General features: G+C 67.4%; 2 protein-coding genes across 7 annotated transcripts in view; one reads left to right on the forward strand and one right to left on the reverse strand.

The window, feature by feature from the left end:
- Positions 1-1,218, forward strand: part of ADCK5 (aarF domain containing kinase 5) — a 16,911-nt gene extending 15,693 nt beyond the window's left edge. For all 5 annotated transcript variants that reach the window (XM_072775542.1, XM_072775543.1, XM_072775545.1 and 2 more), the window contains 5 exons: positions 55-133; positions 220-311; positions 383-635; positions 714-830; positions 920-1,218. In XM_072775542.1, coding sequence (XP_072631643.1) covers positions 55-133; positions 220-311; positions 383-635; positions 714-830; positions 920-1,025 — 647 coding nt within the window. In that variant the 3' untranslated portion in view covers positions 1,026-1,218. The remainder of the gene's footprint in view (positions 1-54; positions 134-219; positions 312-382; positions 636-713; positions 831-919) is intronic.
- CPSF1 (cleavage and polyadenylation specific factor 1) lies at positions 1,206-14,375 on the reverse strand. 2 transcript variants are annotated; one of them, XM_072775444.1, is made up of 38 exons: positions 14,296-14,375; positions 14,064-14,217; positions 8,954-8,981; positions 8,720-8,862; positions 8,558-8,638; positions 8,170-8,321; positions 7,945-8,091; positions 7,677-7,816; positions 7,496-7,606; positions 7,324-7,417; positions 7,058-7,145; positions 6,857-6,979; positions 6,727-6,778; positions 6,555-6,649; positions 6,415-6,489; positions 6,262-6,342; positions 6,113-6,187; positions 5,800-5,910; positions 5,585-5,726; positions 5,333-5,511; positions 5,123-5,259; positions 4,855-5,029; positions 4,578-4,784; positions 4,419-4,508; positions 4,183-4,326; positions 3,961-4,113; positions 3,377-3,493; positions 3,209-3,299; positions 3,058-3,142; positions 2,839-2,980; positions 2,598-2,750; positions 2,345-2,521; positions 2,179-2,245; positions 2,059-2,106; positions 1,834-1,989; positions 1,630-1,759; positions 1,410-1,548; positions 1,206-1,334 (listed from the first exon to the last, which is right to left on the reverse strand). In XM_072775444.1, the coding sequence occupies exons 2-38, from the start codon at positions 14,205-14,207 to the stop codon at positions 1,287-1,289; spliced, it is 4,320 nt and encodes a 1,439-aa protein (XP_072631545.1). In that variant the 5' UTR covers positions 14,208-14,217; positions 14,296-14,375; the 3' UTR covers positions 1,206-1,286. The 2 variants fall into 2 exon arrangements, with proteins under 2 accessions (XP_072631545.1, XP_072631544.1); XM_072775443.1 differs by having other exon boundaries at positions 6,098-6,187.
- Between the last annotated feature and the right edge of the window lie 741 nt (positions 14,376-15,116).

Consider the following 15,116-nt stretch of genomic DNA (forward strand, 5'->3'; position numbering starts at 1 on the left):
CGGGGGGTGGAGGGCGAGGGGAGGGGGACAGGAGCCAACACGCTGTGTCCCTAGTTCTGGTGCGGAAAGGCCCAGACGGCAAGGCGCAGCTGGTGCTGCTTGACCACGGGCTCTACCAGTTTCTGGATGAGAAGTAAGCTGGCGGCGGGGTCAGGGGTCAGGGGTGGGAACTGGGGGGCGGGAGCCCGGCTGCTCAGCCTCACTCCTGGCCTCCCTTAGGGACCGGGCAGCCCTGTGCCAGCTGTGGCGGGCCATCATCCTGAGGGATGACGCCGCCATGAAGACACACGCAGAGGCACTTGGGGTGCGAGGTGAGGCCGGGTGTGCAGGTGCAGGGGCTTGAGGGGTGCCCGGTCCTGGCTCATGCCCCCCCGCCCCCCAGACTACTTCCTCTTCTCCGAGGTGCTCATGCAGCGGCCCGTACGCCTGGGGCAGCTGTGGCGCTCGCACCTGCTGAGCCGCGAGGAGGCCGCCTACATGCAGAACATGGCGCAGGAGCACTTCGAGGACATCATGGGTGTGCTCAAGGCCCTGCCGCGGCCCATGCTGCTCGTGCTGCGCAACATCAACACCGTGCGTGCTATCAACACCACCCTGGGCGCCCCTGTCGACCGCTACTTCCTCATGGCCAAGAGGTGGGCACTGGCGGGGGTGTGACCCGGGGGTGGGGCCGGGGCCGGGGCCAGCCTCGGGCTGACTGTGTCTCCGGGCAGTGCGGTCAGGGGCTGGAGCCGCCTGGCAGGGGCAGTGTATCAGAACATCTACGGCGCCAGTCTCCTGCGCCACATCAAGGTCCTCTGGGAGACGTTCAAGTTTGAAGTGGCTCTAAGGTGAGGGGCGAGGAGGGGGTGGGCACCTGGGGCAGGGGGCCGAACCCTGCTCCCCACCAAACTGTGACCCCTCCGCCCTCCCACCACAGGCTGGAGACCCTGTCAATGCGGCTCACCGCCCTCCTGGTTCGGCTCCTGGTCCGCCTGGGCCTCCTGCCCGAGACCCAGGGGCTCTCAGAGTTCTTGGAGACCTAGGGAGTCCCGGGGCAGGAGGGTGACCTCAGAGCTCATCCAGCATCGGACTGCCAGGGTGGCCACGGCTGGAGTGCACACCCCAAGACCAGGGGCGCTGGGGCAGCTGCAGCCTCAAGTGGGGGGATGCCACGGGGCTCTGACCACAGCCCGGCCAAGACGCCCGACAATGACCACAAGCTCTTCTTAAATCAAACATCTTTTCCTCGTGTTTTGTACAAAAAGGGGTGGGGGTAGGGGTCGGGTCGGGGCAGCATGTGGGGTCTAGAAATGCGCAGTGACACGGTCCGTCTCCAGAAGGTCATCCAAGATCTGCAGGGAAGGGGGTGATGAGTGGGGGGCGGGCCACCAGGGAGGGGGGCCACACGGGGCAGGCCAGGGGCTCACAATGTCTGGGGTTGTGCCGATCTTCTTGGCCAGCTCGCCGCGCTCCATGGTGCTCAGGTACAGGTAGCGGTTGAGCAGCTCCCCGTCTAGGACATTCCGCACGGCATTCTGCAGGATACGCCGGTCCACGTGTAGCATCCTGGGGGGGACACGGGCCGTTGGGCAGCAGGACGCGGGTGGGGGATGGGGGGTGGGGGTGCAGTGGGGGGAGCACACTCACCGGAAGGCCCTGGGGTTGAGGCCGGCATGGTGGGGCAGCATGGTGGTCAGCGCGTTCTGCAGCATCAGTAGCCGCCGGTACGTCTTCTCCTGCATGGGCAGCAGCAGCCCGATGCCCCCATCCAGTGTGGCTACAGGAAGTGCCGCGTGAGCCGGGCTGACCCCACACACCTGCCCCTGCTGCCCCCTCCTACCCCCTGCTCACCGAACCACGTGATGTGCTTATTCTCCCACACAACCGACTTCTTGCTGGGTCCCTCCGCTGCCCCCCGGCACGGGGTCCTCCAGAACGTGTTCACGTGGGCACCCACGTGGAAGTCCGCCCGCCGGAGCAGGCGCATGCCCCCGAAGCTCTCTTTGGCTAGGCCGGAGGGAGCTCAGGTCAGTGGCCGCCCAGCCCCCAGGCCCCCAGCGGGGAAGGGACACTCACCTTCTGGCAGGTACATGTACACCATGAGGTTGCGGTCACGGTCAGACACTGGGGAACAGAGCTCGGGTCAGCCCGGCTGCCCCCAGCGGCTCAGCCCCTCTGCCCCAAGCCCCTGCTCACCGAGGAAGCCCAGCTGGGCGTTGTCCACCATGAAGTCCACGCTGTACACTTCCAGGGGCTTGGCGTCCTGGGGACAGGAAGTGGGGCCATCCAGGTCAGCCCGCGGCCAGCGCCCACCCTGCACCCGCCCAGCGCCCCCCACACGGCGCCGAGGCCCCTCGGGTACCCGCGACACCAGGCTCAGCGTCTTGCTCTCCTCCTGGTAGCGCAGCAGCGAGATGCTCTTCATGACGTCCGCCGCCAGGATGAAGTTCTTGACGCTGATCATCTGGTGGATGTAGAGCTGGGTGTCGATGAAGGCCATGCCCGTCAGCTCACTGGCCCGCAGGCTCCACAGGAAGATCTGGGGGCAGAACGAGCGGGTGACATGTGCGGGGTGGTGGCAGGGCCCAGGGCGGGCGGGGGGGGTGAGGGCGCACCTTCTGGCCGATGGCGGACACCAGGTGGCCGTTGCAGTGGCACAGAGCCGTCACCGGCCCCTTCTGCTCCTTCTCGTACAGGACCTTGAACTTGTTCTTGGTCAGGGGCTGGCCAGGCTCGGGCACCACCTCAATCACGTCCATGATCAGGATCTGCCCGGGCAGGAGGGCAGGACATGGGGGGTGACGGGGGGTGACGGGGCTGCGGGGCACTGCCCACCCTGACCTGCCAGCCCCTTACCCGCCCTCGGCACGTGACTTCCTCCCCCTGCATGAGGCAGGTCCCGGCAGCCACGTAGCCCTTGAGGCCCGACACGGTCTCCTCGCTGCGCAGCGACACGGTCTTCATGCATGTCACGTGCTCCCACTCCTCCAGCTCGATCCTACGCAGGGCGGGTGAGGGTGCAGCTCCGGGCTGACCGCGGCTGACCACCCTGCCCCGCCCCCGGGCCCCACTCACCTGGCATTGGGGATGGCCTCCCAGCTGACCGGGGAGATGAGCTGGATGGAGAAGGCCTCCTGCTGCGGGTGGATGTACCGGTCATCTGCAAGGACACGGGATGGTCAGGGGGGGTGGCCCCCACGGCCTGCCCCACGCGGGCGGCACGCACCTCTCTCGATGGTCTCGAACTCCTTCTCCTCTCCGGTCATGCGCGGGATGCGGGTGCACGGCATGTTGGTGCTGGTGGCCACGGCGTACACCTGGGAGGGCGCGGTGTGTCACAGGGTGCGGAGGGCACGCCCTGTGGGTGCCCGGCCTTGAGGGGACGGGGTCAGACCTTGGACTCCACATGGTAAGCGACGTAGTGCGCCGTGCAGCGCAGAGGGATCTTCCTGACAGGCCACGGGGCGTCGTAGGACAGGTAGGCAGGCAAGACGCTGATCCGCAGCTCTCCCTGGGGGGTGGGGGCGGGGTCAACGGGGTCTGGCGCTGCCAAGGGCAAGCCAGGCCGCACACCTGACACTGCATGGGGCGGGGGTCCTACACTTCGCGGGCCGCCAGCCACACGCAGATGAGTGAGCACCGCTGGACCCCCAGCTGCCACCCTCACCCGTGCGCGAGGTTCGCCAGCACCTACGGCATCATGAGCGCCCACGCTGGCACCACAGGTGGGAAGGGGCTCACAGGGCGAGCGCCTCCCCAGGGTCACACGGCTCCTCGTGGGCAGTGACGGGACCCCAGCCCCACAACCTGCTGCCCCCGGCTGCTCAGCCCTCCGGCCTTCGCAGCATCTCACCTCTTTGACCTTGGCCTGTTCACTGGCTGGACACCCCCCTGACCCTCCAGACGGAGCCCAGGGCCCCCCCATCCCCACCGACCCAGGCAGGGCAATGGGGGGCACGAGCCCCGAGGCCTCCCCACCTGTCTGTTGAAGTAGAGGAAGCCCCGGGGGCAGTTGACGTTGTGGAATGGGGCAAAGGAGTCGATGGGACCGTCGATGCCCATGGGGTGCAGCCGCAGGGCCCCCCGGCTGGTCACCAGGAGCCAGTGGGGTGAGGGGCCGCAGATGAACACCTGAGGGCAGGCGCTGTGAGCTGAGGCCCCCATGGCCCCCCCCCCGCCCCCCCCAAGGCGCCAGCCTACCCCCGAGTAGCCGTAAATGTCCTCGAAGTACCGAAACCGGGCCACGCGGCCACGGGCCCCCGCCCCCTCCTCGGCACCACCGCCCTCCGCTTTCTTCTTGGACGGTTTCGGCTTCTTCTCCCGGAAGTTGATGTTGTGAGGGACCTGGGGGGCGTGCGTGCTCCGTGAGGGCGGGTCATGCCCCCCCCCCCCCACAGCCGCCCCCCCCACCGCCCAGCTCTGCCCCATCACTGCACCTTCTTGAATCGGACTTTGAGGTTTCCCTGGCCGAGCTGGGAGTCGTGGGGGAAGGCCTCGTAGATAAGCAGCTCCTGGTCCACGTGCACCTGGGGGCGGCGCGGGGTCAGCGGGAGCGTGGGGCCGGGCCGGGCCGGGGGCGGGGGGCCCACACTCACCAGGAGGTAGGGTCTGCTCTGGCGGCTCCCCAGTGCCACCAGCAGCACCTCCTTGACCAGGGGCAGCTCCCCCTGGCGCGTGGCCTCCTCCTTTCGGGCCTCGGCCTGCGTGGTGGGCTGACCGAAGGAGCTGTCCACCAGGACGCGCTGCCCCACGGGGAAGTTCTTCACCAGGAACACCAGCCGCCAGTCGGGGAGCTGGTAGATCTGCGGGGGGAGAGGGGTTGGCACCACAGGGCCGGGCTGGGGCGCAGCAAGGGCGCGGGGCCTCACGTACCTCCATGGTTCCGTTCTCCCGCACCAGCAGGCACCAGTGGGTGGGCTCGGCCCGGAACGGCATGGGGTCCCGGTCAGCAGGGGGCTGGCTGCTCCGGCGAGCCTCCTCCTTGCTGGGGCTGAAGAGGGAGCCCGAGTCCCCGTACAGCATCTCCTCCTCATCATCCACTGTGGGGCTAGAGCCGGGGGCAGCAAGCAGGTCATGCGTGGCCGGATGTGGTACCTGCCCCCGCCCTGCCCCAGGGCGCCCCCACGTACCCCCCACGTACCTGGTTTCTGAGCCCTGGCCCTCGGCCTCCAAGCAGCTGCGGCCTCCCAGGTCATCGCGGGCCCCGCCCAGGCGGCTCTCCGTTGTGAACATGCCGCTGACATCTCGGTACACGCACAGCGTGATCACTTTGGACTGCTGCGGGGGCAGGGGGGTCAGCACGGGGTCGGGGGGTCAGCAGGCTGCGGGCACGGGGCCGGAGGGCGCTTACATGGTGCAGTGGGGGCTTGTGCAGCGCCAGGCGGTGGTGACGGCCCCCATACGAGTCGCTTTTGAGCAGGAACATGGTGACATGGCCCTCGGCACTCATGATGACCACATAGGGGTCAGCCACGGCGCACTGCACAATGGGGGAGCCCAGGTCCACGGGGATGAAGTGCAGCTGGTTCACTGTGGGTACCGGGTGGTCAGCCCCGGGTGGTCAGCGCCCGCCACCCCAGCCCGGCCGCCTGGCTGTGCCCACCTCCTTCCAACAAGCGGATGCCGAGTGGCGACACCTGCACGATGTAGCGGTTGTCCCCGATGTTGCCGGCAAACACTGTGGGGCCCTGTGTAGCAAAGCCACTGGTGTCCAACTCCATGATCTCCTGGCCCGTCTGCAGGATCTGTAGGCGATGGGCGCGTGAGGCACACCCCATGCGGGGACCCCCGCGCGGCCACCGGACCCCCACCCCTCACCATGGTGGAGTCTTCCCGGCTCAGGATAAGGAACCCGTGTCTCCGTCCGTCATCCTCAGCCTCCAGGGCGCTGGACTCCTGCTCCGCCACCTCGCCCTTGGAGGTCTCCTCCTGTGGCAGTGGCAAGCGAGCAGGAATCACACGCCCGGCCAGGGGCGCCCGCGGTGGCAGGGGGCGGGGGCAGACCCCCGGCCAGCCCAGGGCAAGCCCGCCTGCCCGCATGCCCACCCCACACAGCAGCAGGGCCCTGTCTCGGGCCCCTGGGCCGCCCGCCCCACTCCGCCCAGGGTACACCTACTTGCTCCTTACGCACAGGGGCGATGACGGTCCACATGTCGTAGCAGCCAGGGAGCTCAAAGGTGGTCACCACCTGCGGCCGGATGCTCTTCTGGAATGACGATGGGGGACATCAGCCCCCTGGTCCTGCCCGGGCGCCGCCCCCCGCCCCCCAGCCCCACATACCTGCAGCACCGACAGGGCCCCGTTCTTCCCATAGCCGGAGCACACCACGATCTCCAGGTCTGGCTCCGGGCTGTTCTGAAACTGCAGGGGGGCTGAGTGAGGACAGGCCCCCCCTTGCGTGCACCCCGCCCCCCACCTCTCCAGCCAGGGCACCTCTTCAGAGAGGAAGGCGGGCTCGCCCATGGCGGCGTTGGCACAGGGTCCGATGTTGAGGATGCTGTCGCACACCTGCAGACACAGCCGGGCTCAGGCAAGCCAGCCAAGGCAGGGCCCCCCCTGCGCCCCAAACTCACCTCAAAAGAGTACGTGGCCAGCTGGGTGCCTGACTGGGCCTCACTGCCGTACACTTCAATCTCGTCCACCTCGTCCTGTGGCACCGACTTGCCCCCTGCGCAGACGGACCCGCGTGAGCCCACGCCGCCGGCGCCGCACCCTGCGCCCTCCAGCCCAGCTCCCCGTCCTCACCTGACCAGCCCGCTGCGCAGTCCACCCGCTTCTTCTTCGAGGGCGGCTCTTCCTGGGGGCAGGACGGGGCAGTGAGCAGCGCTCCAAGGCCACCCGCGCAAGGCCGCCCTGACAGGCCCCGGGCACCCACCTTGTCGGCAGCCTCCCGGGCGGCACTGGCGGGGGGCTCCTGCAGCTTCTCCGTGTACTTGAGAAGCAGCGAGTTGCCCAGGCGAGAGCCGAGGAACAGGTACCCAGGCTCCATGGTGACCATCTGGAGGTGGGCGGGCGGGCGGTGAGGGCAACGCAGGCGCACGGCCAGGGCCACCCATGACCCCCCCTCTCAACTCACGCTGGTGGTGAGGACGCTGGCGGCGGCCTTGTCGAAGTGGAAGGCGCGGACGCTGCGCATGCCGTCGGTGATGAGCGTCAGCACGTAGCTGTGGGGACGGGGAGTGGGGAGGTGAGCTGGGAGGAGGCACTGAGCTGGGGGGGCATGGGGTTGGGGGGTACAGGGCGGAGTGGGGAGGCACTGAGCTGCGGGGGCACGGGGCGGGGGGAGGCGCTGAGCTGGGGTCGGGGGCGTGGAGCGGGGGCTGCCACGCAGGGGAGACTCACATCTCCCCGCCCTTGAGGGAGATGACCATCTTGTCGTAGGAGATGAAGGCCGCCTGTGCACAGTCCAGGGTGATCCGCACGCCCTCCTGGGTGCCTGTGTGGGGCACGGTCAGACTGCCCGCCCCTGCGCCCTCCGCCCCCCCCCACCCTGCCCGCCTCCACCCACACTCACGAAGGGGAAAGGCAGTGGTGCCGGTGGTGAGGCCGTTGAGAGCCACGCCATATGGGGGGACGCTCTGGTTCAGGTACAGCAGCGAGTTGACGGCGAAGACCACCACCCCACCTGGAGGGGGACATGCCAGTGGGCGGGGCTCCCCACCCTCCCCGGACACCCCCATCCGCACGGCCCTCACCTATGGGCTTGGGCACAGCGAGGGCCTGCGTGCAGTCAAAGGGCAGGCTGGTGAGGGACCAGATGACCGGGTGGACCTTCTGTGTGATGTTCAGGGAGATGGCCACGATGGAGCACGTGTCCTGCCGCACAGCCACCCGCCTGGGGACAAACAGGCAGGTCCGCCAGGGCCCGGTCACAGCACTCCCAGTGCCGGGGGCCTGGCCACCCCCGCCCAACCCAGACCCACCGAGCCCTGGCGGCTGCAGCACCCAACATAGGAGCCTCACCCGGGCCAGGTCTGGTTGGGCTCGAACAGGATGAGCAGGGTGGGCTCGTAGTAGCCGTGCAGGAACTGCAGGTCCACGATGTTGAGCAGCTTCTCATCCAAGCCCCGCACGTCAATGATGTAGCTGGGCAGGAAGCTGGACCTCTGCCTGCGGGCAACAGGCTCAGTGGGCAGAGGAGCCAGGGAGCTGGGGCGCAGACGGTGGCTCCCCCACCGCGGTACTCACCCCTCCCCCATGAGCCCCTCGTGCTCCTCGGCCAGGCTCTCCCTGCGGAAGGGCAGGACCACCAGGCGCGTGCCGTAGATGAGCATGGCCGCGCAGCGCCCGTCGGGGTCCACGCGTACCCTCGGCGTGTGCACATTCTGCACGAACCCATCCTGGGGGGCAGAGGGCATCATGAGGCAGGCCTCGGCATAGGAGGCCCAAGGGGGGCGCGGAGGCAGGGAGGGCTGGAGGCAGGAGGGGCTGGGGGGAGGCAGGGAGGGCTGGGGGCTGGGGGGCAGGGGCTCTGGGGTGGGGGGAAAGGGCTGTGGGTCAGGGAGGGCTGGGGATGCGGCCCTGTGGGCAGGGGGCACGGGGGGCAGGGAGGACTGGGGACGCGGCCTGGCCCTACCCGCAGCTCAGGCTCCTCAAAGTAGTGCAGAGACAGGGTCTTCAGGTCATGGGTGCCTGGGTCATACTCCACCACTGACAGCTGAAAAGCAGGTCAGAGCTCACCTCAACCCCAACCCAGCAGGCCCCCCACCCAATCGCCCACCACCAGGCCCCCGCCTACCTTGGCGTCCTTAAAGCTCAGGAGCAAGGCGTCCCGCTTGGCACCCGCCAGCTGCACGCTGGCCATGGACATGACATTGCCGAAGAAGGAGAAGGAAGCCACCAGCTCCAGCTTTTCCCGGTGTTCTCGGTGGGCCTTTCCCTCTGGGGGATAGGCTGGTGGGTACAGGTCTGGGCCCGGCCCCAGCCCCCACTGTCCCAGGCCCGTGGCCGGGGCAGCCACCCTCGTGCTCACCTGTGCTCCTGTCATTCTTGACGGGTGCCTGGGAGGGGAAGAGGAGGTGGGCAGTGAAGCCGCGCCTGGCGGCCCCAGCCCTGCCCGAGCCCTCGCTGTGCTGGGGACCACGCTCCCGGGCACTTGCAGAGACAGCCGTGCGCACCTCAACGCAACGTGCACGGACTCACGCTCGCAGCCGGTCCCCGACTTGGCCACAAGGCTTCTCAGGAAGCCCCGGGCTCCGGGGCTGGCAGTGCTCAGGGTCAGAAGCCGGACACCGAGGTGCCCAGTTGCCGGCGCGACCCCCAGGTCACCCTCTGGGCCCAGGCACAGCACGGGCCCCACCTGACGGGCCGGGCTCCTGGCCTGAGCTGCTCACTGGTCCCAAGCAACTGCCCCCCGCTCCCGGATGTGCAGGGTGCCCAAGGCACTCGGGGCGCATCCCCCCCCCACCCGAGGGCAGGAGGGTGTTGGTGCCGCGGCCCCAGCCCATGGGGAGCAGCCCCACGTCCTCCGCCGGGAGGGGAGCAGCAGCCGCGCTTGCGCCTGTTTCCTCCGCAGAACATCGGCCCCAAGCTTCATTAGGTTTCACGGTAACAGGCTGCTTGGCTCGGGCTGTTCTTTACTCACAGTTACTTAAAACACACTTGGAAGTCATCGCTTGGAAACAAAGTAAAAGGTTTTTTTAAAGACTTATTTTTAAGAGAGAGCGAGGGCGCGCGCTCACGTGGGGGGCAGAGGAAGACCGAACCTGAAGCCGACTCCCGGGCCCACCGGGGCTCGAACGCACGCCCGAGGTCACGGCCTGCGCCAAAATCAACAGGCAGGCGCGCCCCCCACTGAGCCTCCCAGGCGCCCCAGAAAAGTTCTAATAATGAGAAAAAAGCCCATTTTTAATACTATGCTTGTGCCCTGGGGAAAACATCCCTAGAAGGGCTGCTCGAGAAGGGCCGCGTAACTAACTTGCTACAGGAGAGGCACCTTCGGCCTCCAGGACCCCAGTCACAGCCACAAGAAAACCCCCAGAGCCACTGGAGGGTCCCAGGAAATTCAACCTAATGTTTCAGAAACGACAAACTTAACACCAAATGAAACCAAAACATGCACTGGTCCCCGGCTGATGGCACCTCAGGGGGTGTAGACCCCCCAACAGCAAGCATGTGCAGACAGGAGGGACAGGGGGTCGCGGCAAGCTCCTGACCTGTCCGCAGGGGAGCCACAGCGTGTTGTTCCAGGCGCACACGCAGGAAGGACCCCCGTGTTCACGGTTAAGGAGAAAAACCCTATGCTGTTTCAGCGAATATAATAAAGTGTGTGACGGGGCTGCCCGGCGGCTCAGCAGTGGTGCGTCTGCCTGCGGCTCGGGGCGTGACTCCGGGGTCCTGGGGTCAAGCCCTGAGGCGGGCTCCCTGCTCCACCAGGCGTCCGCTGCTTCTCCCTCTGCCGCTGCTTCTCCCTCTGCCGCACCCCTGCTCGCGGGGGGGTCCTGCGCACGCTCTGTCTTGCTAATACATCAAATTTCCCTTTTTAAAAGGGAAGAAGGTTGAGGCCATTATATTGATGTTGGACAAACTAGATCTTTTTTTAAAAGATTTTATTCGGGATCCCTGGGTGGCGCAGCGGTTTGGCGCCTGCCTTTGGCCCAGGGCGCGATCCTGGAGACCCGGGATCGAATCCCACGTCGGGCTCCCGGTGCATGGAGCCTGCTTCTCCCTCTGCCTGTGTCTCTCCCTCTCTCTCTCTCTCTCTGTGACTATCATAAATAAATTTAAAAAAAAATTAAAAAAATAAATAAAAGATTTTATTCATTTATTCATGAGAGACACAGACCCAGGCAGACGGAGAAGCAGGCTCCCTGTAGGGGGCGCCCGATGCAGGACTCGATCCCAGGACCCCGGGGTCACGCCCGGAGCCCAAGGCAGACACGAATCTAATGAAAAACCAATTGCAACTTTGAAAGACGTGAATTTATAGATTAACCTCAGGAACATCTCTACAAGACCGACATCTTGCACCCGTAACCGTAATGAATTTTCTATTTCCTTGGGTTTCCAGGAATTTCACTGAAGTGCTGTGTACTCCCCCAGAGGTCACGGGGCCTTTCGTGCTGCCCACGGCGCCCCTACAGCTGCCCCAGGCCACGGCTTCCCTGCTGAGCTGCCCTGACTCCCCCCTCACCCAGAGGGCGGGGTACCAGCCGCCCCGGCCCCACGCCCCCTGCCTCGAGCTCCGGGGCTTCCCCATTCCTGTCCCCCCCATTCCTGTCCCCAGGGACGGCTGTTCGCTCCTGCAGCCTCTCCCAAGGCACAGGCTAGGAATGGAGTGGTGCCGGACCCCGGGCCTGGGGGTGACGGGCACCTGCCCCCCAGGGTCCAGAGCTGAAGTAAGACGCCCCTGGAGGCCAGCCTGCTGCCGGGAAGACCAAGCTAGCCATGCGGGCAGAGGCGGGGAGACGGGGCACCTCCACGGGGCACCTCCAGCCTGCCTCAGCCCCCAAGCAGAGCCCGGGCGCCCCCGAGCCACCTGTTCCGCGGCAGGATCTACACTGAGCCCCAGCCCGGGGCCTCGCCACTGCCTCGGCGGCTGCATCCGCCTCAGACTGCAGATCGGCCGACGCTCCTACAAGGGACTAACGACGAGCACCCGCCATCAGCGCCGCAGCCCCGGGCGACCCTGAAGATGCAACCACTCGGTTCAGCCCCGGCCCACCGGCCACGACCATCTCTTCGGTTCCCTTTGCGCGAGCCTTTACCCTTCAGGACACATCCCCGCCCCCCAGTCACGAGTCACCAGGGCCCCCGGAGGCTCGGCAGCAGGGACCCCGCATCAGGCCTGCGTCTGCAGCTTCCCTGGGCTCAGCCTTTCTCCCGCCTTCCCGGCCACGCCTCCTCCGACTCTTCCTTGGCCTCTTCTCTTCCCAACCCCTCAACCCTGGGGTACCCCACACCCCAGGTGGCCCTCTTCTGGGCGATCCCAACCAGCTTCGGATTTTAAAGAGCCCAACTTCAGCCCCTGCCCAGACCGCGCTCGCGACAGGACTGCCGTCCCCGCCCTCCCTCAGCCTCACCGGGGCCGCGCCACCGCCACCAGCGCCCCCGCACGTCTGCAGAGCTGGAGTCCGGGGCGGCCCCAAGAGGCCCCGCTCCCAGGATTCGTGCCCCGCGCAGCCTCTCCCACTGTGCCAGGGCGTCACGTTTACTTCGGGTTACGAAGACACAGTGGCCGCTTGGTGACTTTCTGTCGCCAGCCTTCATTCTGCAGGAGGCCGCCCCGTGGCGACCCACACGACGCAGTGAGGCCTCCTCCCAACAGCGGGGTCAGTGAGCAGCAGAAATCCAACCCCGACAGAGCCTTCAGAGGGTGGCAGCACTGGCCAACATCTAGAATGTGCAGGAGCCACGCGGCTGGGCCATTCCTGGCTTCCTGACCCTCGGAAACCAGAGACACTTCTGCGGTTTTAACGTTCTAAGTTTTCGGATACCTCGTTGGGCAGCAGCAAGAACTAACAGGATGTCCATAAAGGAGCCCCCACCCCCCTCTCCCCATTCCACCTTCTTCAGGTCAGGTAACAGCAACTCCACCCCTCCTGGTCCCCAGACCAAAACTGGGCCCTGGCAAAACATGGGCTCCTCATGCCTTTGCGTCCTGCATCCTGTGCATCCCGAGCCTGACCGCTTTCCAACACCCCCACTGCCCGGTGCTCCCGCTCCTGACGGTCTCCCTGCAGCCCCATCCCCCACCGACTCTCCAGCACAGCACCCAGAGATCCTGTAACGCCCGGGTCAGACCACTCCTTAACTGCCCGTCCAAGCTAGCTCTCAATCCCTACGATGACCTGAAAGGTCAACATGCTGACCTTTCCCATCCTCGCTCCATTTCTTTCTTTCTTTTTTTTTTTTTTTTTAAGTAATCTGTATGGCCAATGTGGCGCTTGAACCCACAGCCTGAGATCAAGATCCACCAGCAGTCCCTTCCTCAGGGCCTCTTGCAGATTCTTTTTTTTGAGAGAGAGAAGGAAGAGAGGGTGGGGGGGGCGGAGGGAGAGGGAGCGAGCCCCAGGCCGACTCCCACCCAGCACGGAGCCCGAGGCTGCACGGGGCTCCACCTCACTACCCTGAGGTCGTCACCTGAGCTGGGATCCTGAGCAACAGCCCCTACTGCCTCGCCTACAACCCCTACAACAGCCCCTACAACCCCTCGCCTGAGGCCTCCTCCTTGCCTGCTCCAAATTCAGCTTCGCAAGGAGGCAGAATTTAACCCCACACCTGCCCCCCATCCTGCTCTGCTGGTCTGCACAGCACTTTCAACTCTGGCCCGCGACATGATGGGCCCTGTCGGGTCTGTCGCCGCTGGAAGGGCGGCAGGTGTCTGTGCCTGTGGTGCCCCCCAGGCCTCCGCGCAAAACCAGCGCGTGATACGCATCTGTAGGAGAAACGAGTGAGCGGATGCCCGTGGGCTCTGAACCCGTTTGTAGAAAACACGACGGTGCAAGTGCTTGCGGTCTGTCCCTTAAAGGCCACTCGTGTGGGAGGGAGGACTTCACAGGGGGCGGGCCTGGAAGCCTACGGGCGGGGACCAGGCGCCCATCACTCCAGCAATCTCCGCCTGGGTGGGCTCGCTCTGCCAGCCCCATGGTCTCCACCTCTTCGCACTGCGCCCGCGGGAGCCCCGGAGCTGTGCGTTTTTAGCCCCAAGATCTCTCTAGTTTTGACTGAAACCCTGACGGCAGCCACATACTGACGTCAAAGCGGCTGTTACCCCAAAAGCTTAACCTCAGGGCACCTTTAATGGCACGTGTTCAGTCTCACAGTCGGGCTTTAGGATCCGAGCTCAGGTGCCGGATCCCGGGGCGGCCGCGCGGCTGCGGCACAAACAAAGCCACGTGTTGCGAGCGGCCGCCGCCAGGCCCGACCCCCACCCCGGGCCGCGCCCCCCCCCCGGCCCGCGACCCCAGAGCCTCCCCGGAGCTCCCGAGGCGGGCTGGCCGCGCGGCCCCCACGGTGCCCCCTCCCCGGGCCCGGCCGCCGTCTCCGCCTCGGGCCCGCCGTCCGGCTCACGGCCGCACCTCTAGCCCCGGGCGGCGGGCGCAGGGGCGGGGGTCGGGGGCCGGCCCGGGCGCCGCACTCACCTCGGCGTCGCGGTTCAGGCGGTACACGTAGAGCTGCGAGGTGCCGGCCACCACGAGGTTGCGCTCGCTGTTGTTGAAGAAGTTGCAGTACATGGAGAACTCGAGGCCGGTGGGCGGGTGCGCCTGCTTGTACACGGCGTACATGGCGCCGGGCCTGCGGGGCGCGCCCACGGTGAGCGGGGCCGCCGCGCAGGCCCCCCCAGCTCCCCCGGCCCCCCGCCCACCTGCCCACCTGCCGTTGGCGCGGCTCGCGGGACCCGGTCGGCGGCGCACTGGCCGGCGGCCCCGGAAGCTGGGCGCCGGGGTTCCGGGCAGCCGCGCCTGCGCAGTGTCGCCGCGCGGAGGGGCGTCGCGCCCCCTGGTGGCGGGGAGGGGCGGCGGCGGCGGGGGCGGGGCTCCCCTCCGGCGGGCCGGTGACTCGGAATCCGAGCGACATCGGCGACGGTGGCTCCGCAGCCACGTGTACGCGGTGTCCGTCCGCCCACCTGCTCGTCAGCCGCGGGCTCCCGGGGACCGTCGGGCGGCGGGCGCGGGCGGCGTGGGGTCCCGGGGCGCGCCGGCCCCTCGGGAAGAGCGAGGAGCGGCAGCAGCACGAGGATCGCCGGCGGAGGCCGCAGGGACACTGGGCCTGGGAGGACACCCACGCGCGGCGGTGCACACAGTCGCGGCGCACGCGTCCCGGGGCCCCCGCGTGCCTGGGAACAGCGGTGCCCGCCGGGCCCTGGCCAGCAGCCGGCACGTCCAACGCCCCACGGATGACCCGGCGTCGCGGGACAGGCGGCCGGGGCGGGGGCGCGGGCGCTCTGCGGGAGCACCGCCCCGGGCAGCAGGGCGACCTGGTCAGGAGGCCCAGGGCGGGGGACGGGGCCGGGGCCAGGAGGCGGCAAGGTCCGCAGGGTGACAGACAGGAGCCCGCCTGGGGGTCCACGTTCTCAGTGGGAGATGAAGGTGGGAGCTGGCTCGTCGGGGAGGGACGGGGACCATCTGGAGGACGCCCCCGGCCGGGGAGGGACGCCCCGGGCTGAGGAGCAGGCGGCAGGCTGGGGGCTGCAG

Source organism: Canis lupus, chromosome 14, assembly GCF_048164855.1.
Source record: "Canis lupus baileyi chromosome 14, mCanLup2.hap1, whole genome shotgun sequence".
NCBI lineage: Eukaryota > Metazoa > Chordata > Mammalia > Carnivora > Canidae > Canis > Canis lupus.